The sequence below is a fragment of the Tympanuchus pallidicinctus genome, unplaced genomic scaffold (genome assembly GCF_026119805.1).
Source record: "Tympanuchus pallidicinctus isolate F22 unplaced genomic scaffold, pur_lepc_1.0 scaffold5, whole genome shotgun sequence".
NCBI lineage: Eukaryota > Metazoa > Chordata > Aves > Galliformes > Phasianidae > Tympanuchus > Tympanuchus pallidicinctus.
In genome coordinates, this window is record NW_026294769.1 from 39,012,078 (window position 1) to 39,035,199 (window position 23,122).

At 43.2% G+C, this 23,122-nt stretch overlaps 1 protein-coding gene across 1 annotated transcript; it reads right to left on the bottom strand.

Annotated features, from left to right (window-relative positions):
* Nucleotides 1-12,856: 12,856 nt before the first annotated feature.
* On the bottom strand, nucleotides 12,857-14,893 carry MOS (MOS proto-oncogene, serine/threonine kinase). The gene has a single exon (XM_052703193.1). The coding sequence runs from the start codon at nucleotides 14,836-14,838 to the stop codon at nucleotides 13,789-13,791; it is 1,050 nt and encodes a 349-aa protein (XP_052559153.1). The 5' UTR covers nucleotides 14,839-14,893; the 3' UTR covers nucleotides 12,857-13,788.
* Between the last annotated feature and the right edge of the window lie 8,229 nt (nucleotides 14,894-23,122).

The window sequence follows — 23,122 nt, forward strand, 5'->3', positions numbered from 1 at the left end:
CATAGAACAGCAATTTATATAAAGTTTCTGCTTTCTCTGAAATACATTATTTAAGAAAATAATAAAAATTACTCCTTCCTGCTCTTCACACAGGTAAATAAATATCCATTATCAAAATAACTTTTTGCTTACTTTCTGAATATTCTGCAGTTCTTAGCTCCTAATTCACATGTTGTACTATGCCTATTTCTCTTATAGTAAGGCCCATTAAATTCAAGTTATGCTTCCAAATTAATAATTCAGTTACTCCTGTTAATTAACTATGTATGTGTTGGGAGTAGGTTTCTTGCCATCATGTATGGTCCTCTGCTTCATTTTAGCTTGAACATCTCTAATTTGTGATGAATAGATCATCCTATTTTTTTAGCTGATTGTTGCCATTGAATTTAATCTTGCCAGGTTTTGCCTGGGAAGATTTTCCAGGTGACTGGGTCTAAATCATAGACTTTTATCCAAAAAAAGATGTCCCAGTATTCTACAAATGTAAATCCCTTCAGTCTAGACATCAGCTGATCTTCTGTCTTCCTTTGCTCATGTGACAGAAAGAATCTTTGAGGAGACCCCCTGTAGGTCCCAGCCAGAGCCAGGGTGGTCATAGGTCAAGTGTTCGTCCACCTACATGACTGAACAAGCAGCACATGCTGGCTCTCAGCACCCTCTGAAGGACTACAGTGACTGTTGTTGAAGCAAAGGTTTGTGCTGCCTTTTGGTGAGTGCTGATCTCTGAAGTCTGACTGCACTTTTGGGTGGTTCAGAATACAGACTTACTCTGCAGGTTCTGCAGATTGGCTTGTTAATTCTGCTGCTCCTTTGGGTTAAGTTTATTCTAATTTCATGCCCTTTTTGACAGTGTGCACAGTAGCTTCCTTAAATTTCCTGTGTTGTATTTCATAGTGATGATATGATGCTGGCAGCTCACTGGAAGCAGGGCCTGGATTACACCCGCCTAAGCCTGTAGTCTTTACTTGCAATGATGATAAACACATTGGCAAAATATATTCCTGTTTACTTTCAAAATCATAGAATCATAGAGAATCATAGAATGGTTTTGGTAGGAAGGGGCCTTTGAGATCATCTAGTTCCAGCTCCCTGCTAAAGGCAGGGACACCTCCCTCTAGTCCAGGTTGCACAAAGTCCCATCCAGCCTGGCCTTGAATGCTTCCAGGGAGGGGGCATCCACAACCTCACTGGGCAACCTGTTCCAGTGTCTCACCATCCTCATAGTAAAGAATTAATATCTAGTATAAACCTACCCTCTTCCAGTTTAAAACCATTTCCCCTTATTCTGTTGCTACATACCCTTATAAAAAGACCCTCCCCAGCTTTTCTGTAGGCCTCCTTCAGGTGCTGGAAAGTCTCTATGAGGTCCTCCTGGAGCCTCCTCTAGATTGAAGAGCCCCAACTTTCTCAGCCTGTCCTCAGAGGGGAGCTGCTGCAGCCCTCTGATCATCTTCGTGGCCCTCCTCTGGATCTGCTCCAGCATCTCATATCAACACTTCATGTTGCATGTTACTGTATGCATGATCTGTTTTCTCTTTTCTCTAGTCCATCTTCCAGCTCATGGGGCTAGAAAGTTTTTCATTCTCACCTAGACTATTTTTAGGAGAGGCTGTACTACCAATTTAGAACAAAATACCAAAACTAACTCTTCTGTGAGGTCATTTCTAATATCAAATCAATTCTAATATCTAGATGTGCATACATTTTACTATCCCGTCACAGCATGTTGGACTGACTTCCTTCTCCAAGTTCTTTGAAAACTGAACAAACTCTTGGAGATTTTGTTTGAACTTCTGATCATAAAATACCTGTGAAACAGGATTGTACTTGAGGCTTCCCAGGAAATCATCAGTAGGTAGTGCAGCAATCCAGTGAAAGCATTTTTCAAGGGTTTTAGGAAAGCCTTCAGCATCTGCTTGGTTTTACTCGCAAATATTTGTAGATCCTCTTGTCTTGACTTGAAGTTACTTAATTGTATCTTATCTGAGAAGTCGATGGGTTCTTTCCTTGGCTGTTAGGTAGATCCTGTTAATATCCCCCTGTGGACTGAATATCTATGTTTGCAGTGCCCACAGCTGCCTCAGCTATTGAAACTCTTCCAGAAAACCTGCCAGAACTGAAAACAACCTCTCTTTCTAAAGACTGATGTGTGAGGTAGGAAGTTACATGCTTCAACACTAGCCCAAAGCTGAAATTCCACATCATACCTAGCCTATCCCTTTTAAATTTTTGGGTCACTTCTGGTATAGAGCTTGCCATAAAAATGTAACCGGTATTGGGCACTCTTTTCTTTAATTTCTTATTTGAGGAGAATATGAACTAGATCCGTGACTTGGAAAATAGAGCAATTGTGCTTGATGAAGTCCTTTTCAGGTGATAAATGTTGCCACAAACAGTGATGATAATAGGACTTTCAAAAGTGCAGTGTGAGGTAACTATCACTAGCTCTTACCTTGCAGATAAGTACTTTACTACTGATAAAGATTGTAGTTGGCTTCCAGAATCATTGACCTGATTTCCCTAAAGCTTCTCTGTCAACCTGGGTTGTCTTATTCTTTGGATACAAATTATAGCAGTAGAAATGCTGAACAGCTAATATACTTAGCATTTCTGGTGAAGCTGAATAGGTGGTACATCAGCGCAAGGTATCTTTGAACACTCAGGATGGAAACAAGATAGCAACAAGTTTCTAAGTGCTAGCTGGAGACTCAGGCACGCATACCTGTGCGGCCACCCCAAGTGCTGGTTAAAAGATGGGTCTGGCGGTGGCTTCATGCTGGCTGTCCCCTCACTCATATCCCCAAACTGGGGTGGGTTGGCAATGACATGCAGTGTTCAATGGGGAAGATACCTCCTTTCAAGTTAACTTCTTTTCTCACTAATCCCTTGGTTACTGTTTAATCTGGATGATCATTGTCTTAAGCAAACTTTGTTATTGTCAGATTCCCCTTAGTGTTATCAGTTTTGGACAAACAACCTCTCAGAACAGCCAGATTTGGGTATTCGGTTCACACGCACTATTGACACTTGCATTCCTGCCATGCCATTTGTTGTTATCTAGGCCATGCTACCTCAAGGCAGGGAGTCATGCAGTTCCTGTACAAAATAACCCTAGCTTCAGTTCAGTAAAAGCAGATCTAGTGGACACGAACAAAACTGCTGATTCTACATCCAGTTTTCGTTTTAGAAATCACTGGAGAAGACTTCATGTGCAGAAAGGTTAATCAAGCATAAGAACAATATTCCAAGCAACACAGTTCTTTTAAATTCTTCTTCTGCTACTTCAGACTCTACTGTTTGGCACTGTTTGTCATGATCTGTGATTTTGAAAAAAACAGACCATGCAGGAATACTGCAATGGTTTGTAGCACGACATGAAGAGCTGCACCTATTCACCTCATGCTGACATGACCTCAGCAAGCTGCTCTAACCGAACTGGAAGTGGCTTCTACCACAAGTGTTGGTTTGCTGCCTGCCTCACTGGCTTTTCTACAGGTTCTGTACTCAGAGGACTGAGGAATTAGCAGTGTGTACGAGCTCCCGCAATGCATTTGTGCTAATAAAGAAGTGTAGCAGTTGTCTTTCATCCTAGTGTCTGCCTCCTACAGAGTGTGTAGAAAGCTACCAATGACAGGGGATTTGCATGGTTGAGGTCTATCCTTGAGGAAGAAAACATTGATGCTTTTGTAGTAATTATGTTTACCAATATATGTAGTGCACACATATTTTGCTTGCGATGTCTTCTGTTTTAGAATCCTGTTATGAAGGATTACAGTTTTTCTCTCAAAGACCAGTTTAATCTAATCTAATTCTGTGTCGAGACAGAGTAGGAGGGAATTGTTTCACGGTTCTTGTGCTGCCTCCCTGTCATGGTGCAGGGATAATGTAAGGAATGGTTCTGACCTCACACTGCCTTAATGACTGACGGGCTAGCCTCATGATATCAAATGCATTGTGCATCATGTTTTTTATGTTATTTTTTTTTCCTCCAAAGTTTTTTTTCCTCATCACTTCAAGATTAGTTTCCTTCCTACAATATTCTTGTGCCAGATGGTCTTCAGATGATGAATGTTTGCAAGCACTAGAAAAAAATAGTAAATCCTTGCTGTAGATAACGAAGAGATTTAAAGCAAGGGGGAATCATCATGTTGATGGTTCAGGACTGTTAGATCAGCAGATTGGTTGCATCTCACAATTTTATTGAGGTTATGTTCCAGTGTCAGGCTGAGTTCAGTGGGACTTGTGAAGAGATGCCCTTCCCAGCCCTCCCATCTGTAAGTGCAAACAAAAGCCAATTCAGTAATTCATCTTCTATTGTGGCCTGACCCTGTGTGAATTAGCAAAGCTAAATTATTCAGAAACTGACAGAAACAAAAATAATAACATAAAACTTAGGATCTGGAACAAAACGGGATACTTTGGTGTTGAAGTTGTGCTTTAGGAACAGGAATTAGCAGCTACTGAGGGAATCATTACATTGTGATTGTTCATAACAGATGGTCAGATCCAAAATGTAATATGAAAGTGATCCAAGAGGCTTCAAAGACCAAGAAGTTTTGTTTTCAAAGGGCTTGCTAACTTCTCAAAAAGGCTAATGTGGCAGAATGGCAGCTGCAGCCTACTGCTTAGACATTGTGAGCTTGTGACTGGGGGGCAGGAACAACTGTAGAGTTTTTAATGTTCTTCCATAGAAGAGTCAGTTCTGTTGAGAACTTAAGGTAGCCAAAGGGAAGTCTATTAAATGTGTCTTTGACCTAAATACACAGCAGAAGTTCCCGATTGCCTTGTAATGAAAATGTAGGCTGTACATTTCATATTGGTCTGTAAAACATTATAATTACAAAGAATATTGTTTTGTTGGTGTCCCAGGAAATGTGCTATTAAGAATACTAGAAAGTAAAAGAGGATATTTTCCCCTGCAACAGTAGCTTGAATAGTTTTAAGAGCAACCACACTTGGGTGCACATGGCTGCAGCATCATAGAATGGTTTGAGTTGGAAGGAACATTAAAGACCAGCTTGTTGCATCCCCCTGCCATGGGCACAACTGCCAAGATCCCACCGTATCAGACTGCCCAGGGCCCCATCCAACCTGGCCTTGGGCACCTCCAGGGACGGGGCATCCACAGTTTCTCTGTGGGCCTGTGCCAATGCCTCACCACTCTCTGAGTAAAGAATTTCCTCATAACATCTAATTTAAATGTACCATCTTGTATTTTAAAACCATTTCCCCTTGTCCTTCTACTATATGCCTGTAACAATCAGATCAACATGAGGGTATTACCTACCTGTTGAAAACTGAGGAACGGATAGCATGACATCAGAGGGCTATGGTCAAGTATATTTGATTTTTATGCAGCAAAAGTTAAACTCTGTCCTATATGTACACGGTGGTTTTGAGTTTTGTAGCCATACTCCCTGAAAAACATAAAATAAATATCAATACCTGCAGATTTTTGAGCATTATGATCTCATGTTTTTAAGTATAAAATACTTATATTACAACATAATATTTCAATAACTATGACTGTTCGAAGATATTTCTGAGACCACCCAGCCTGTACTTCATTCTATCAATGCCCCCCTTTCCATAAACTTGCAGCAGATAAATTTCCTTTTTGAGAGTCCCTGATGTGTTCAGACGAAAAACTGCTTCAAATACACTCTCATGAAATGTTCCTGGTGTGAGGTAAAGCCAGTCACTTTGTTCTGGCTGGCACAAATGTATATGCTAATGCCTAGGGACTGCTTCTGTTTCCTGGAAAAAAAACCAACACACCTTTGATATAGAAATTGAACTCTTTACTCTTACTCTCTTCTGTATACAAAAGAAATTTCTTTTTCAGTGAAGGATCTGCTATTATTGGTGTGCTTGTATACGTTGCTAAGCCATTTGTGTTATCTCCTTGAAGGATAACAGTAACTTGTCATACTAAGTAGCTCATAGTGTGGTCATGAAGGAAAGAAAGAAAAAAATCTCTGGGGTAGCTTGGGGCTTGGTACTGATAGGCAGGATGAGTCCGGTTGGTCACTTTTTTGTTCTGATGATCTAGGGCAGTAGGGTTTTGGAGTGTGGGGGTGAAGGGAAGGCTGTGCTGCTTTCAGCTGAATCAAACTACTGAGGCCGTCAGCTGAACCAAACTACTGTGGCCCATGGTTGCCAGTGACCTTTCTGAACCAAGTCCGTGATCTTGCCCAATTTTAAACACTGCTTGAATTCTCTTAGATCCAGTCATATGGGGTCGTGCTGGTCTATTCAGCAGGCACCTCTAGGATACAAAGCAGAAATTCAAACACCATCATAAGATAATGTTTCAGTGAGAACCTCACTGACTGCAGCTTGTAGGAAATCGCCTTTTTTTTTCAGTCTCTGGCTTGTTTTGTTGCCTCCTCCAGCCACCCTTTGTTCCCCAGCACAAATGGCCCTTTCACACTGCCCTTATCATTTTTGTCAGGTTGTGCTCATCTTAACCATTAGGGCACTTTTACTAACGCTGTTTGCAATTCAACACACAACTTTTTAAAATAAAAAATGTAATATTAAATATACAAAGCTAAAAAATAATTTCAAAAACAATTGAAGAAATGGATATCCTCCAAAAGTCAGCCTTTGAGGGGACTGAGTAACTAAATTTTAAGAACATCCGTTTTCTCCCTTTTAAGTCAGAAAACAACTTATGGCAGTCATTTAATTCCCCAGAGGTACACAGGGAATGACAGCTGTAGGTGTCTGGCAGTCTGCAGAAGTTCTGTCACTTTATATGCAAAGAGAAGCTCAGGGGACCCGAGCTGTGATATATTCCTTTGAATGCTTTGTGTGTGGCTTTCGTGTTGTCTGCAAATCATTTTAATGAAACTATTGGCCAAAGTGTATGGTATCTGTCTTTCTAAACTTGCTGTATTACATGATACATATTACTAACTGCCACTAAAAAAAAAAGGCAGTCTGCCCAGTGTATCAACTGCCATATTTACACTCAGCTGTTTTAATACCCCTGTTAAGGTGCAGCTTTCCTTACTTGTCTCTGGGGCCAGTTTCACCGGTGGCACGTGAATCAAAAGCCTTTCACCATTTTTGAAGTGGCTGAAAACAACGCATGGCTTGAAAATAAAACTGCCTTTCCTTCCGCCCCTTTTGGGGGGAGTAACTTAAAAAGAGAGGGACATTTACATTTCCAATATTCAGCCTACTTCACTCTTTGTAGCCTGGCACATATGCAGTAGAATATTTATTAAGTTATGAATTACCCTATTATCCCAGGTGCCCTGCAAAGGCAAATGCAGTCACCTCCCTGCTCTGCCGAACACTTGGGCTATTGAACTTCAGTCTGGGTAGGGAGCACGGCAGCTCAGCCCCATGCACTGGGAACTCCAGGTCCAATGCTGCCTCTGCTATCAAATTGTCCCAACACATCCTGAGCTGATGGCATACTGGGATGGAAGCCAGAAGGCTTTTTGTTGTTGTTGTTGTTCCCGTTTTCTTTCTTTAACTGGTTTTAAGGCTGCTCTTTTGACAGGCAGACAAATATTTGGCAGCTGGGCTAACTGAAGCACAGAAAGAGGCTCTTTGAACACTGTGTAAGATATTTCTAGCAGATGAATGGCTAAAATAAAGTAAAATATTCAAAGTATAGTTAATATTTAAAAATAGTCATTTTCTACCACTGTTTTTGTCCTAGCTCCATAGGAGGAATTTGTAAACATAGGTAAGAGCAGTGGGAAAAAAATATGATAGACAAGTCAAATCTGAAGCATCCACTTAAGCCTTACTGAATTTACAAATATTTGGGGTGTTCTGTAAAACAATTTTTTCATTTTCTTTGCTGCAGAGAATAAAACCAGATGCTTGTGTTTATATTATAATCATAGAAGGTAAAAATAGAAAGCTTAAAGAAACTGGATTGTGATTGCTGAAATAGTTTGCATTTGAGTTCTCTGATAAGTGATATGCAATGCAGTTCACCTCATAAAGATTCAGAACTTCAGAAGAAGCCTCCAAGGAGAGAGGAGCAAACAACACAATAAGCCAGAAGCAGGCTTTCAGGGGCACTCCACTGATGGGAAGCCACAAGCTATGTAAAAGTGAAATAAATAACAATTGCTGCTTAATTAGCAAATGTGCTCAACAGCAATGCTCCCAGCTCCCTCCTGCAAGACAAAAACAAAAACAAAACAACAAAACAAAACAAATTAAGAAATAAAATGCTACTTCCATCCTATTTCTTTTATTTTCTTATTCTTCCTAGAAATTGTTCATTACAATTGCATGCTACCCATGCTTTCACCCATTTTTCTTGCCTTTTTAAATTTGACTGCTAAAGAAAATGTCAGATCTTAGAGATTCTCAGAGCTCAAGAGAGCACATGGAAATTGCTTTCCATCGTGGACAAAAGTATTTAATTTTGATCTAAAACCAGTTCAGTACTCCGTAGTACTGGCTGTTGTGAAGATTAAGTTCAAATTGGATGTTTAGATGAAATTATGGAATCATGGAATCATACAAGTTGGAAAAGACCACTAAGCAGAACATCTAATCCAACCACCAGCCCATCCCCACCATGCCCAGTAACCACATCCCTCAGTGCCACATCTCCATGTTTCTTGAACGCCTTCAGGGACGGTGACTCCACTCCCTGGGCAGCCTGTTGCAATGCCTCAGCACTCTTTCTGTGAAGAAACATTTCCTAATATCCAGCCTGAACCTTTCCTGGTGCAACTTGAGGCTATTATCTCTCATCCTGTTGCTGTTACCAAGGTGAAGAGGCTGATCCCCACCTCACCACAACCTCCTTTCAAGTCATGCTAAAGGGCTGCAAGGCCCCTCCTGGGCTTCCTCTTCTTCACACTAAACTGCCCCAGTTCCCTGAGCTGTTTCTTATAAGACTTGTGCTCCAGATCCCTCACAGTTTCCTTGCCCTTCTCTGGACGTGCTCCAGGGCCTCAATTTCTTTCTTGTACAGAGGGGCCCAAAACTGAACATAGTACTCAAAGTGTGGCCTCACCAGTGCTGAGTGTGCAAATCTGATGGAAAGGACTGGATGCCATTTACTACTGAAAAAAAGAAAAAAGAGGCTAGAGTTAAAACTTCTAGTTCATGCTTTGCCATAGTAGACAATATTATCTGGATAATCAAGGAAGCATAAAATGTAACGCTCTGATGTGATTAACATGTCCAAAGCTACTGCTGTTGGTGACTGAGCAAGATAATGCAAGCATTTCACAGTGTCCTTTTTAATAGGAGGTGTCTGAAATTAGTAAAGGCAGCCAGATGTGATAGTTAGGCACTAGGGTGTTGATGGGAACTAGCTTGTTTCCATGCAGACTGTGGCTACTCAGGACTGCTATGAGACAGCAGCTAACCCAATTGGTTTGGACTAGTTAACTCAACACTGCAGAGCTGGAAGCCAGAAAGGCAGCTTGTGCTGGGGTCCAGCTTACGAACGGGGAACATAACAGAAAGAGCTCACAGTAAGAAGATAGCCACTGTGGCATGGCACAGCAATCCCGGGATCCCAGAAATGGCACTTTGCTGTGCCAAAAGTTATGCTGTTAAATAAACATAAGAATATTTCAGCCTCCAAGAAAAATAACTATATCAAACTAAGGAACTGAGTTGATGGTAAGACATGAGAGATCTGGCATTTACCAACTGGGACAAATGAGGCTCTGTTCCTTCTGAAAAGCACAGCCCAGATGATTTGGCCACTTTCACTGGAGAAGGTCTGGCCCACTCTTAGTATCACTCTTACACTGAACAGAGCACACTGGCTGGCAGATGGCAGAGCCCACTGATACACTGCAGCACCAGTGATGCTGCATTATCTGAATCTGTGCAATAGTGGGCCCCATACTTCCCATAATTCGCAAGACCCTACTGAGCTGATCAGGACAAGAACGCTTGTTCAGCCTTTCAAGCTCCTTATGTCTTCATATATACCCTGCTGAGGCATGTAGACCACAGATTAAAAAACTGATGTTCCTTTTTATGTTTTGCATCACGTCAAACACTGTTATCAGCACCCTCCTTCCATCAAAGACAGTGATAAAATAGAAAAAAATTCTCCTACCTTCTTTGACCTCTGCCTCCCTGACTGGAAGTGGAAGGATCATCAGCACTGGTATATCATAAGTATATCATGCTCAGCAGATACAGACAGATGTTGATAAACTGCAATTATCTGGTTGTAGCGCTTTCTCCAGGCCTTTAAGAGAACCCATGTTTAGGTTCATCAGCTGCTGGCAATCAGCTTCAGAAATGCAGAAGATAAATTAGGGATGAGGTGCCCTTAACACTTACGCTGACTTACAACCATGAGCACGGTTTGAATTTCCAGTGATCCTGTGTGAAGCAAGCAGTTGGACTCGATGGGATGATTGTCCCTCTCTACTCTCCATTGTGAGGCTCCACCAGGAGTGCTGCCTTCAGGCCTGGAGCCCCCAGCACAAGAAGGTTGTGGAGCTGTTGCAGCAGGTTCAGAGGAGGACCATGAAGAGGAACAGCAGTGAAGCACTTCTCCTAAGAAGACAGGCTGAGGGAGCTGGGCTTGTTCAGTCTGGAGGCTCCAAGGAGATCTCACTGCATCTTTCCAGCACTTAAAAGGAGATTCTAAACAGGAAGAAGATCAATTTTTTACTTGGGCATATAGTAAAAGGACAATGGGAACTGCTTTTAAAGTACAAGAGGGGAGATTTAAATTAGATGTTATGAAGAAATTCCTTACTCAGAGAGTCACTGGTACAGGCCCATAGAGAAGCTGTGGCACCCCATCCTTGGAGGTGCCCAAGGCCAGGTTGGATGAGGCCCTGGGCAGCCTGGTGTGGTGGGTGCAGAATAATCTCATCTGTTGATGCTCTGGAGGAACTCGAGATGCCTTTCACAGTGCAGCCCAAGATGCTGTTGGCCTCCTTTGCCACAAGGGCGCATTGCTAGTTCATGTTCAATTTGGTGTCTGGAACTCTGGGTCCTTTCCTGCACAGCTATTTCCTGGACAGTCAGCCCTGAGCCTGTAATGGTGTCTGGGTCTCTTCTTCCTCACTTACTGGATTTTACATTTCCCCTCACTGATCCCCGTCAACGAATTTCTCCAGCCTGGCAAGGTCCCACTAAATAGCAGCACAATAGCAAGCACATCTGCTGTATCAACCACTCCAACCAATTCAGTATCACCTGCAAATTTGCTGATGGTACTCACTGTCCAATCATCCACATTATCAATAGAGATTTTAAACTATACTATCCCCAGTATTAACATTCAGGGTACACCACTGGTGACTGACCTCCAGCTGGACTTTGTAAATCCATGCTAACTACACCCAATTACTTTCTTGTTCTTCACACGCTTGGAATCATTTCCAGGATCAGTTGTTTCACCATTTACTTGGGGGAGTGATGTGAAGTGAACTGTCTTGTAGTTTGCTAGGCACTCATTTCTGATGATCTGCAGATAGCAGTGACATTGCTTTCTGTGAGTCTGGCAGAGCCCCCCTCACTTGCCGCAGCCTTTCAAGACCGGAGTGTCCTAACCACGACATCAGCTAGATCCCTTGGCATATGTACATACACTCAGTCAAGGCCCATGAACTTGTGTATGATGTGTTTGCCTGAATGTTCCTAACCTGTTCCTTCCTATACCAAGTCATCCCTGCTTCATATTTCCCTTTGGTCTCTATGGTGCCCAAGATTCCTTAGTGCAGGTCTTTGCATTAAAAGCTGAAGTGAAGAAACAATAGATGAATACCTTGTCCTTCTCCCAGTGTTCCCCCCACATCCCCTTTTTTTTTATTTTTTATTTTTATTTTTTATTTTTTAGTCACTTGCTCCCTTGCCCCATTAATCAGTGGGCTCAGATTCAACCTACTGTTCCTTTTACTGTTGATGTACCTGTAGAAACCTTCCTGTTGCTCTTCACGACCCTCACCAGACTCAATCTGAGATGGGCTTTCACTTCTTTAAACCCAGCTCTACATGCTCTGACAGATCTTTATTCTTTCTGGGAAAAGCCCTTTATTAAAAAAAAACAAACAAACAAACAACATTGTTATGACAGCTTATTACAATGTACCTAAATATGAAGTACCGTGCAGAGTTCTTACTCTACCCTGAAAGAATCCACTACAGCTTGAAGTTAATGTGAGAGGCACCGATGGCTTTATCTGACAGTTTATTTTATGCGCCCTTGGCAAATCATTGTAAAAAGGAACTGGCTCATTATAACAACTCCTGTAAGATAGTTACTGTTTATAATCAAGAGAAGTTATACAACATGTAAAACAAGTTCTGGTTTTATAGCATAATTATTTTAACTGGGAAAACAAACAAAATTACATTTTCTCAGTTCCAGCAGGCATTTCATAGTTCCACTTAGGAGGGACAGGAAAGAAAGAAAGAGTTAAGCTTAACTCTGCTTTATAAAGCATGGATTTCAAGGAACAACCCAAACACCATGAAGACCTATAGAATCATCTCAAATATACATAGTTGCTCATTTCCAGGATTTCAAGGGGCTGTGAACAGATGCATGTCAGAAACCAGGAAAATGGCTCAGTGCCTTTGGGATCCCCCCCCGAATGGAAGAAAGGGGGAGGAAAGAAAAACAATTGGACCAAAACTTCACTCTTACTCTCTTATAAAGTATAGCTCTTGAGAATGACAGTATCAGCTACAGCAGCCAGATCTTTATAGTTCCAGATAAGGGCTGAGATCTAGACAGCTCTATAATGATTGGTTTTGATAAGTGAAAAACTAGGGCTCTGTCTCTAACATTGCCTAGAGCAGTTCCTCTCCCAGACACATTACAACCAGATTAGGAAAGACATTAGATAAGAAACAGTGCATTCATGAGCAGAGGTTTGTTCAACACCATACATTTTAAGCACTAGCAAAGTATTATTATTACTGCTTTAAGCAATCTTCCTTTACAATCTCTTTGGTATCTTATCTGGTACTGACCCACGTATTAAGAAGAGAGAGTAATTTCTTGCACTCCTTCCCCAGTTTGAGGTTTCTGCACCTGTGCATCTCCCTGTCAGTTCATATACATATATATTTTTAAAATTTACTCTATCACCAAGATCTAGGAACTTCCTGTTCCACACGAGATGCTCTTTAATACTCAGATACTGCAGTTTACAATATACCAGCCAGTGAGTTCCAACAAACACCTGGTAGTATGGAAAGACTGGAAACTTGAACATACTAACAAGCTGTTCTTTTCCATCTTCTTGCTAATCAGAGGCTATTAAATGTAATAAGGTCCCTCCTTTCAACAGGGAGATAAGGTATTTTACATTTTCCACTTCAGAAACAGTTTATTTACATCTAAGAACAGGAATAGACAACAACAAACACTGGTGCTCTGTATTAGTCTATGAAAATCTCAAATGCCCAGGCCTAGTTAATCTAAAGAACTACATGTGTCTCAAATTTGGAAATACCAGAGAATACTATATACAAAATGTTATCCAGAAACAGCACTCTTTTGTACTTGAAAATGATTTTTCTTTGTCCCCAGTTTTTCCTCTTAGTGAGGCAGCACAGCACACCAGACATCAACTAAAAAGTAACCATTAAAAAACAAAAACCAAAAAGACTATTATCACCAACACCTTGCTCCTTGCCTCTCTATCCCCTCTGTAGTTCAAAAAACAAACTCATTCAATGTCTTTATTTATTTTCTTATAACAAAACATCTTTTTTTAAATATAAAAATATCAAAAGTCAAAGAGGCTACAGTCATTATTTTCGAAGGAAAAGCGGAGGGAAAGAAGTTGAGAGTAACCTTGAGTTCCCCTAGAGGTTCTCCTTCAGGGCCCTGAGGCTGGGGAGCAGCTGGACTGCACTGAGGCGCTCCTCTACATCAGCCTTCCAGCAGCAGCTGATGATTCTCTGAAGCCTTTGGCCCACCGGTGACTCCTGGAAGATGGTGGCCTCCAGAGAAGGGCGTAAGTTGTAGGCTACCACTGCATAGAGCACGTATTGCCGTTCGCCCAGGTAAGGCTGCTCCCGCATGACAATCTGCCAGAGGGTGATGGCAAAGGAGTAGATGTCTGCTTTGGCAGTCACCTTCTCGCCCTTGAGGAGCTCAGGAGCACGGTGGGTGTACGTGCCCCCTTGCTGACAAACATGGTGGCTCTGGAACAAGCCTTCCTCCAGTCTCTGGGAGCAGCCGAAGTCTCCGATCTTGCACACTCCATGCTCAGTGATGAGGATATTGGCAGGCTTCAGGTCGAGGTGCACGATGCCCTGCGAGTGAAGGAAGGCTAAGCCAGTCACTATGTCACACGAGTAGCACACAGCCTCCTCCATGCTCAGAGCCTTCCTCCCACATCCTCCTTCCTCCTCCTCGCCCTGCCTCCACACATCTCTAGTGCCATAGATGACATGGTGCAGGGTGATGTTGCCAACGTATTCCATGATGATGGTGCCCAGGCTGTTCTGGCTGGCAGGAGCACACGTGCTGGCAGCCACCACACGTACCACATTGTCATGCTGCAGTCGGGCTACGTTCAGCTCAGCCCAGAAACTCTGTCGGGATGCCAGCCGATTTTTGCTGCTCTTCTTCACCTGCTTCACAGCCACAGTCACACCATGGTAGGTGGCCTTGTAGACAGCCCCAAAGCCCCCAGATCCCAGGGGCTGCAGGAGGCAGAGCTGATCCCAGTCAATGGAGCACCAGGCCAAGCGCGGAGGCAGGCGGCGGGTCCTGGGTGAGGGGGTCCCTTCTAGGAAGGTTTTTCCATCTTTGCCAGGAATAACTACAGGGCTGCTGCAAGGTCTCAAGTCTGCAGATGGGGAGAGCTCCAAAGGAAGAAAGCTATTAAAAGGAATAGGTGATGGCATAATAAGATGCCAGAAAAAGTTACTAGGACAGTAGACTAGAAAGCTTCTTCATGGTATCTTCCAAAAGCTCTTTTATTCTCTCTGCACAACTTTCCCCTCCCACCCCTAATGATCTGCATCTGTCTCAATGAGCTCACCCTATAATCAGGTGCACCTGAGAACATTTTTTTTCACCCTTAAGTAAATCTCTAGAAAGTAAAGGTATATGGATTTTAAACTAAAATGTATTCGTTCACGTGTATTTTGCATGATTTTTAATCACAAGAGACGAGAAAGGTACTTTGCTCCACGAATGCCTCTATCAAAAGGGCCTGGCAGTAAATAAATTGAGTGCGTTTTGCTGGGGCTATAGATAACAATGGTAACTGTTAGATGCATTTTCTCAGAGGACGCAGCTGAGATAGTAACCATTAGCATTTGGTAAGCCTATGGCAGGCATAACTAAATTTAAAAGTGAGTTTAAGGGGACCCACAACTCATGTGTGATAGGAAGGGTTTGGCTGCTGAAGTCTGCCCTTCCTGGGTGGTTAGGTAAGCCTAACAGTAGCAAAAGGACTGGCTGATGAGCATCACATATTGTGCATTGGCTATAGCAATGAGCATTATGCACAGGGGTTTCATTTTGTACAGCTAAATGCTTTTGAACATTCTAGCAAGTATCTTTCCATACTTGCAAACAAATCAATTGGAAAGTTTGGTCTCCATTTCCCACCTCCTTATCCTTCAGGTCCTTCATCTGGATGTCAACATGAGATGAATGAGAACAGAAAACCTGGGTTATCACCCAGTGATGTGAAACAGATCAGCTAAGGGAGATTTAGATAAATAGGTGCTAACGTGTGGTGGGAGTTGTTATCAAGGTAGAGGTCAGAGAGCTGGGGATGCAAGAGGGTCTCACAGGGACAGGGCTCTGCTCTGACATCAGCTGTGCTGGGACACCTGGGGGCAGTGGAGGACACCAACAAGGAGCCTCATTGCAGTTTTAAATATGCTGCAAAGCAACCAGTGCAGACAGCAGGTCCCAGCAGTGCTGGGGTTGTATGCCTGCACAATGGCTCCACTTAAAAATCTTCACAAGAAATGCATTCTCAGTAAGTGAGCTGTGATTATAACAAAAAGCTGTGATAAGCAAATCCACCTATACTGGAGATGGAAATGGCTTCTTAAGGTTTATTTTGCAACAGCCGTAGAGGCTCTAACTCTGGCACGGTCTTATGTGACATATAGGACATAAATACAGCAGAGAAGTGATCTCTGCTATAAATTCTCCAAGAACTTCACCGATCTCGTGGAAAAAGTACACACATTGCAACCTTTTCTCCAGCGTTAAGGTCACAGAGAAGCTTAACAGGGAAGCTTGGGTGAGAGAGAGGAGTCAGTGGAGTACTGCCAGGTGTGGGCAAAAAGTCTATGAGCTGCTCAGGAATTGCAGGATAATTCTATGAGATGTTGAATGTTGCAGAACACCGTAACAAAAACCAGAGGGTTAGTGTTAGGACTTTTCCCAAATTTCTTTGCCTGCAGTCTCATTCAGAATAATATGGCAGACTTTCCATTGTAATTTTTTTTTTTTTTTTAACTCCATGTCTTTTTTCAGTAATTTTCCTTTTCTGCTGAAAACCTTTCTGTTTTTCTCCTCTTGTGGCAAGAATGTATTACTCTTTGGGAACACACTGAACCTCTTGAACAGGAAGAGGGGCGTACTCTGGGGCTGAAGCAGACTGACTGTAGCCGACTTGTCTCAAGCCAACTGCTGAGGGCTGGAGCAGGGGGACATCCAATTATTTTTGTTGTAAATGCAGTTAGAGCTGATTTGAAACCAACCAGGCTTTTATCTTTTACAGAACATATTTTCTTGTGCTCTCAACACGGCCCAGTTTCTTCTCTTGAGACACAGACACTGCAGGACATCCTTGCCACGTTCAGCTTCACCTTACCTCCCAGCCACGATCAGCTCCACTGTCCCTGCCCAGAAGAAGGACGCTGGGCTGGCAGCCCCCTCATCCCAATGCCTTCCCCAGGCGTACCCATACTGGGCACCCAGGGAGGCCTTCAGACATGCTGTTGCTGCTATTTCTGCAGCAACATAAGGAAAAAGAAAGCTGTGTGAACCAGTCCTTACCAGCAGGGAACTTCAGCATGTCTTGAGCTTTGGCTGCTGTAAGACGTTGCTGTTCAGTAAGAACAAACATGTAATATGAACTTTTAGAAGTAACAGAATCACAGAATCACAGAATGGCCAGGGTTGGAAGGAACCTCAAGGATCATGAATCTCCAGCCCTCTGCCACATGCAGGGCCACCAACCTCCACATTCAATACCAGACCAGGCTGCCCAGGGCCCCATCCAACGTGGCCTTGAACACTTCCAGGGACAGAGCATCCACAACCTCTCTGGGCAGCCTGTTCCAGCACCTCACCACTGTCATAGTAAAGAACTTCCCCCTGACATCCAACCTAAATCTCCCCTCCCTCAACTTAAAACCATTTCCCCTTGTCCTGCTGTTATCAACCCTTTCAAAGAGTTGATTCCCCTCCTGTTTGCAGGCTCCCTTCAGGTACTGAAAGGCTGCAATGAGGTCACCTCGCAGCCTTCTTTTCTCCAGACTGAACAAGCCCAGCTCCCTCAGCCTGTCCTCATAGGGGAGGTGCTCCAGTCCCCTGATCATCTTCCTGGTTCTCCTCTGGACCCTCTCCAACAGCTCCCTGTCTTTTTTTGTACTGGGGGCTCCAGACCTGGACACAGTACTCCAGATGGGGCCTCACAAGAGCAGAGTAGAGGGGGACAATCACCTCCCTGTCCCTGCTGGCCACCCCTTTCTGCAGGAGCCCAGGATACCATTTGCCTTCTGAGCCACAAGAGCACACTGCTGGCTCATGTTAAGCTTTTCTTCTATCAAGACCCCCAGGTCCTTCTCTGCAGGGCTGCTCCCAAGGATCGCTCCTTCCAGGCTGTATGGATGCCTGGGATTCCTCTGGCCCAAGTGCAAAACATTGCACTTTGCCCTATTGAACCTCATTAGATTAACCTGGGCCCACCTTTCCAGCTTGTTGGGGTCCCTCTGAATGGCATCTCTTCCTTCTACCATGTCAATAGCACACTCAGCTTGGTGTCATCAGCGAATTTGCTGAGGGTGCACTCGATTCCATCATCGATGTCATTGATAAAGATGTTAAAGAGCACTGGTCCCAACACAGACCCCTGGGGGATGCCACTCGTTACCAGCCTCCACCTGGACATAGAACCACTGATGACCACCCTTTGTTTGCAGCCTTTCAACCAATTTCTTATCCTCGAGTGGACTGCCCATCAAATCCACATGTGGTGGGGATGTGGTGGGGGACCATGTCAAAGGCCTTGAACAACAGCAAAGCGTGCAGCCTGTGCCCTAAGGGCTGCAGTATGTGGCAGTGCCAATAAATTGGATCCTGACATTCCAGGCTTCTGTGCCACACTTCTACAATAAAACGTACTTCTCATGCTGCAGCGGCTTCTCAGCTTCAGCCATGCTTCAAACTGAGGAACACAGCATCACCCATGGGTATCTCAGCAGTAGTCCAAGAACTCCATCTGCCAGTAGTGTTAGTTACTACCACTGTTCATAGATTTGCAAAACAGAGGATAACTGATACCAAAGGCTGCGGTCTAACACTGACACAGGTGCAGCACACCACAGCAGGTACGTACCAAATGCCCGTGTCCTTCCTTGTAAAGAGGAGTTTGCGTTTCATCAAGACACACTGCTCTCATGCTTGCTTACAGCCACATTTTTGTCTAAACCATAAAAAGGATAGGACTAAGGGTCAGAACTATCTCAGAGTTTCATAGAACCATAGGACTGTTTGAATTGGAAGAGACCTTTAAAGGTCATCTGGTCCAACTCCCCCGCAATGAACAGGGACACCTACAGCTGCATCAAGCTGCTCAGAGCCCCATCCACCTTGACCTGGAATGTTTCTAGGAATGGGGCACCCACCACCTCTCTGGTCAACTTATTCCAGTGCCTGACCACCCTTATCGTAACAAACTTTTCCCTTATATCCAGTCTAAATCTCTCTTCATTCTGTCTTTCCCATTTCCCATTGTGCTATCACTACAGTCCCTGCTGCAGAGTCTGTCCCCTTTGTTCTTAAAGCATATAGTTAAATTCTTCTCCATGACCATTACTTTATTATTTGCACATCTGCTCAGTGAAAAATGCACCAACCCCTGTTAGGCCCGAGTGTTCAGTGGCTTCTAAAAAGTGCTTTCCAGTATTAAAGTAGCACTATGTTTCTATTGAATTCCTACATTTACCTCCTAAGTACTTACTCTGCTCTGAAAGCAACATGGCTCCTTAGCCTGTCTTTGTGACTTCTGAGGTTTCTTTACCCTTTCTAAATCAAAGCTTTCTTTTTTTCCACTTGCTGACAGTCTCTGTGATCTCACTTTCGGGTTTGAAGATGAACTTACATTCCTTCTCACTTTTTTCACAGTGCAAGTGTTGCTTCCAATCACACCTCACAGGCCTCTAACGGTATTCTGAATTGCATGAGCGCAGTTCTGATAAAATCAATTGTGCAGGCGTAAGCGATATCATCATTTGAAGCCAGTCTATACATACAGCCTGCTCTGAGGATAGGCCACAATCAACTGTTTATTTAACTGCCAGGACGAGCCAGAAGTGAATACAGTTTGTATTTTAGAGTTTGGTTACTTTGCAAATGACACCTTGTAGTAGCAAATGCAGACAAGTTTTCATTAATGTGCTGAGAGGCAAATCTAAATGCCAACAAGCGCATGTGTGGGAGTTGTGATGTGATCTTACAGCACTTCTTTAGGATAGAGCCATAGTAATAACCATTTTGAAAGGTTAAATCCTCGTTTATAAATAATAAGATCAAGTTTCAAACACACACACTGCCAGACCGTTGCTTGATATTTTTTATTTTCATCCCAGAAAGGTTTCAGAGCACCAAGCAGAGGCTCTCCCTGCTGCAATGCTCTGAGGTGTTACCTGGAGGCACCTGAAGCAAAGCAGGGGAGTTTCATAGCCCATTCACTGTGGCCCCTCTGACCACAAATGGACCAGGGATAACAACTGGGAACCTGGTGTTGTGGGTTAATATCACAGTTGCAGAAGAGCACCTTGAGACAAGCTGAGATGGTCTAAATTCAGGTGTGAGGATGACAAAGGTGAAACTCCGGACCACAGAACACTTTCAGGTGACACAGATATGGGTGCCTCCCCCTGTGGGATTACTGCTGTCATAAGGCAAGGCACGTCATGCAATGCTTCCAGCCACGTTGTCCAAGAGTGCTTTTGCAGTCCTGCCCCCTGTAGCACTGCTAACAAACAGCTTTGCTGGGTTGTGGGAAGATAACAAAGAGCAATGGTGGAATTTGAGAGTTGTAACTTGGGGACTAGGAAATGGCTTCTGTGCTCAGTGAGCAACGTGAATCGCACGCAGCAAAGGACCTATGGGACAATGCTAGTGCTACGTGACAGCTGCTTTCCCAGGCACAGCAGATGTAATGCTGGTGCTTGGGACTGAACCCTTGTGTTGCAGGTGGTACGTGGAAGGGGCAGTGGATCCCAGCATCTCACAAAACCCCTGAGCACTGATTACACTCAGCTCCGTTACCGTGATGATCACTAGGCCACAGCGGGACAGATTTCAGTGAGTTTGGCAAGTTAGTCTATGCTTGTCCTCAGTGTTAGATAATTCCTGCTCCTGTGTTAGAGTTTGAAGGTTGCTCCTTTATCTTATGTCCCCTTAGTCATACAGAATGTATATTTTATTTTCATTTTCAGTGTAAGTACTTCTGAGAGAATTTAAGTATGTACCCATGACCACGTGTGCAAACATTTAATAATAAAGGCAATAAGCCAGAGCTTAAACTCAAAGGCACAGCCCACAGAACTCTACTGAATTTCTATCTGATGCTTCACAGGCATAGCTGACAAACACCTTCCTCACAGCAGGCTGTGCACCCTGCAGATAAACTGCTGCCTCTCGTAGATAAATCGAGTAATTGGAAGAAACTCTTCCAATGTGTCTGGGAAACCAAGCGCTGTGTTTAATGGGAGATACCTCTACCAACTGCGTGATTCACTTTGGACTTGAAAAACACTGAAGTTCCATGCTTACATTTTTTGAAGTGAATCAAAATGTATTTCTCAACTTTTCCAGGTTTCCCCATGCATGCATACACATACACATAAATACACACAATACATGCACACACTTTTGTATATATCTACACACACACACACACACAAATGTGCAATATACTGATTTTCAGCAACTGTCACTATTTTGGTACTCTGCATTATTTTACACCCACCGAGTGATTTACACGAAATTACACTGCACCATTCTTCTTTGTACAGTGCAACAGTGAAAAGCAGTGCCATGGGCAAACTCCCAGTTCAAATGAATTTCAAACCAATCACAGCATACATCACAGTCCTGAATCCACAGCGTTCTGCTGTTAGCTGATGTATCTTTGGTGCACCGGGTGGCAAACGAGGTTTGTAGCTGGTGATTTTATGACACAAACATCCCTGAAAGAGACAAAGTTGTGGGATGGCAACGGCATGGAAAAACACAACTACTAATTACATTCTAAAAATACTTACTAATCAGAAAAGATTGATTCCTTGAAGACATGTGGGTCACTGCAACAAGCAAGTATATATAAAAATACTGGGCAAGATGTTACACACTGTGCTTATTATTAGTTGAGAATGTTTATGTTGAAATACCTAGAATATAACACGTGACCAGGAACTTGTTATTTCACACGACTGTGGTCTGTCTTTTCCAACATCACTATCTGCACTGTTGTTCAAAAAATGGAAGTAAGACATTGCTGTCTACTTGCCAGGGGCACTAGCCAGTAATGATAAGCAGTAGTTAATCCTCTATTACGTTTCCCAAACTTGTAAGCACACACTAAATTTTGTAATCCAGCTTATCTTGCTGGCCTACTTGTTGCCTGTTTGGGATCTCAAGCCATTGCTGTGCCAGCTACAGCAACTGCCACTCCACAAACCTGCATTTCAATCCGGTGCAATACATGTTTTAATTTGCAAAGGAGGGAAGCCAACAGTATGTAGCTGCTCAGTTCTTACAAACCTGACAGAAGCTCTGGGTCACAGGTTTTTGATTTCTCTGTCAAAAAAGCCCCAGACATTCTGTATGTTAGGGCACACTTATTAATAGGAAGGAAAAAAGGGAGAGCAAAGGGAGAAAGCATAATCTTTTTCTTCTATTCCCGCAGGGCAGAAGACCAGATATACAGATGATATTGAAGGACCATTTTTCTGTATGTTCTTACAGATGTTTTGGACAGGGATGGCTACAGCAGAGAGAAGGAAGGGATGAATGGCTGTGGTTTTGTACAGCTCCAGTCATTTTTCCGAATGTTTCTTTTAACAAAGCATAATTTCTTTTCTTGCCAAAGGAAGATGCAAGATGTGAAAAAGAATTCACTGAGCTTGAAAGCCCCTCAGTATACTGGTAAAACCCTGAACTTCTGCCTTTTTGCCTAGCTCCAGCCTTCCAGAAATTGAGACGGGACACCTGGGCTTTTTACCCATTTAGTTAATACAGAAGAAAAAATTTACTCTCTCTTTTAAGAAATAAGAAAATTTTGAAAGGAATTTAGAAAAATTCCCTTCCCTGTTGAAGATGTGCCAGTTTATATGAGGCATAAGAACAGAGGTTCTTGTCATGTTGAGGATTTTCAACCTCACACCCAACTCCTTCAAGTCTTGGAAGAGGCTCCAGAATTTAACAGAGAAAGCTCTGGAGCGATCTTGCAAAGAGATGTCTGAATGTAACACAGATGCCATCCATGCAACCACCTCCCACTTGTCACAGAGGGGATCAGTTGGAAGGAGAACATCTTAATGCTGTTATGGTGGATGACACCATCTACCAGAGTGAGACAGGGAGGAGTTCTCTCAGGGGAGCGATGGGGGCTTTGCAGAATCTCAGATAGTTCAGTGCTGCACTACAGTTTATGTCTTCACCTTCCTTCTATACCTTTCAGGCAAATTTGGACAAGAAGCAGTTGAAGACAGGAACTGCCTCTTCCTCCATCTGTAGAGCTGTTGACTCTTACCACACCACGGCCAACTCTCAGTTAGAAACCTGTGACACAGAAGTGATAAGTCAGTTCAGAGGAAACAGCTGGGGGTCACAAGAAAGCAAAAGTGTCTGTATGACACAGTCAATGGCTCTGGAAAGATCCTTTCTTTCAGACTGGTGAACAGGAAAAAATCTAAAAATGAAAGA

Coding starts and splice junctions, on each gene's coding strand:
- MOS (XM_052703193.1), bottom strand. CDS start 14,838: ATGCCATCACCTATTCCTTTTAATAGCTTTCTTCCTTTGGAGCTCTCC.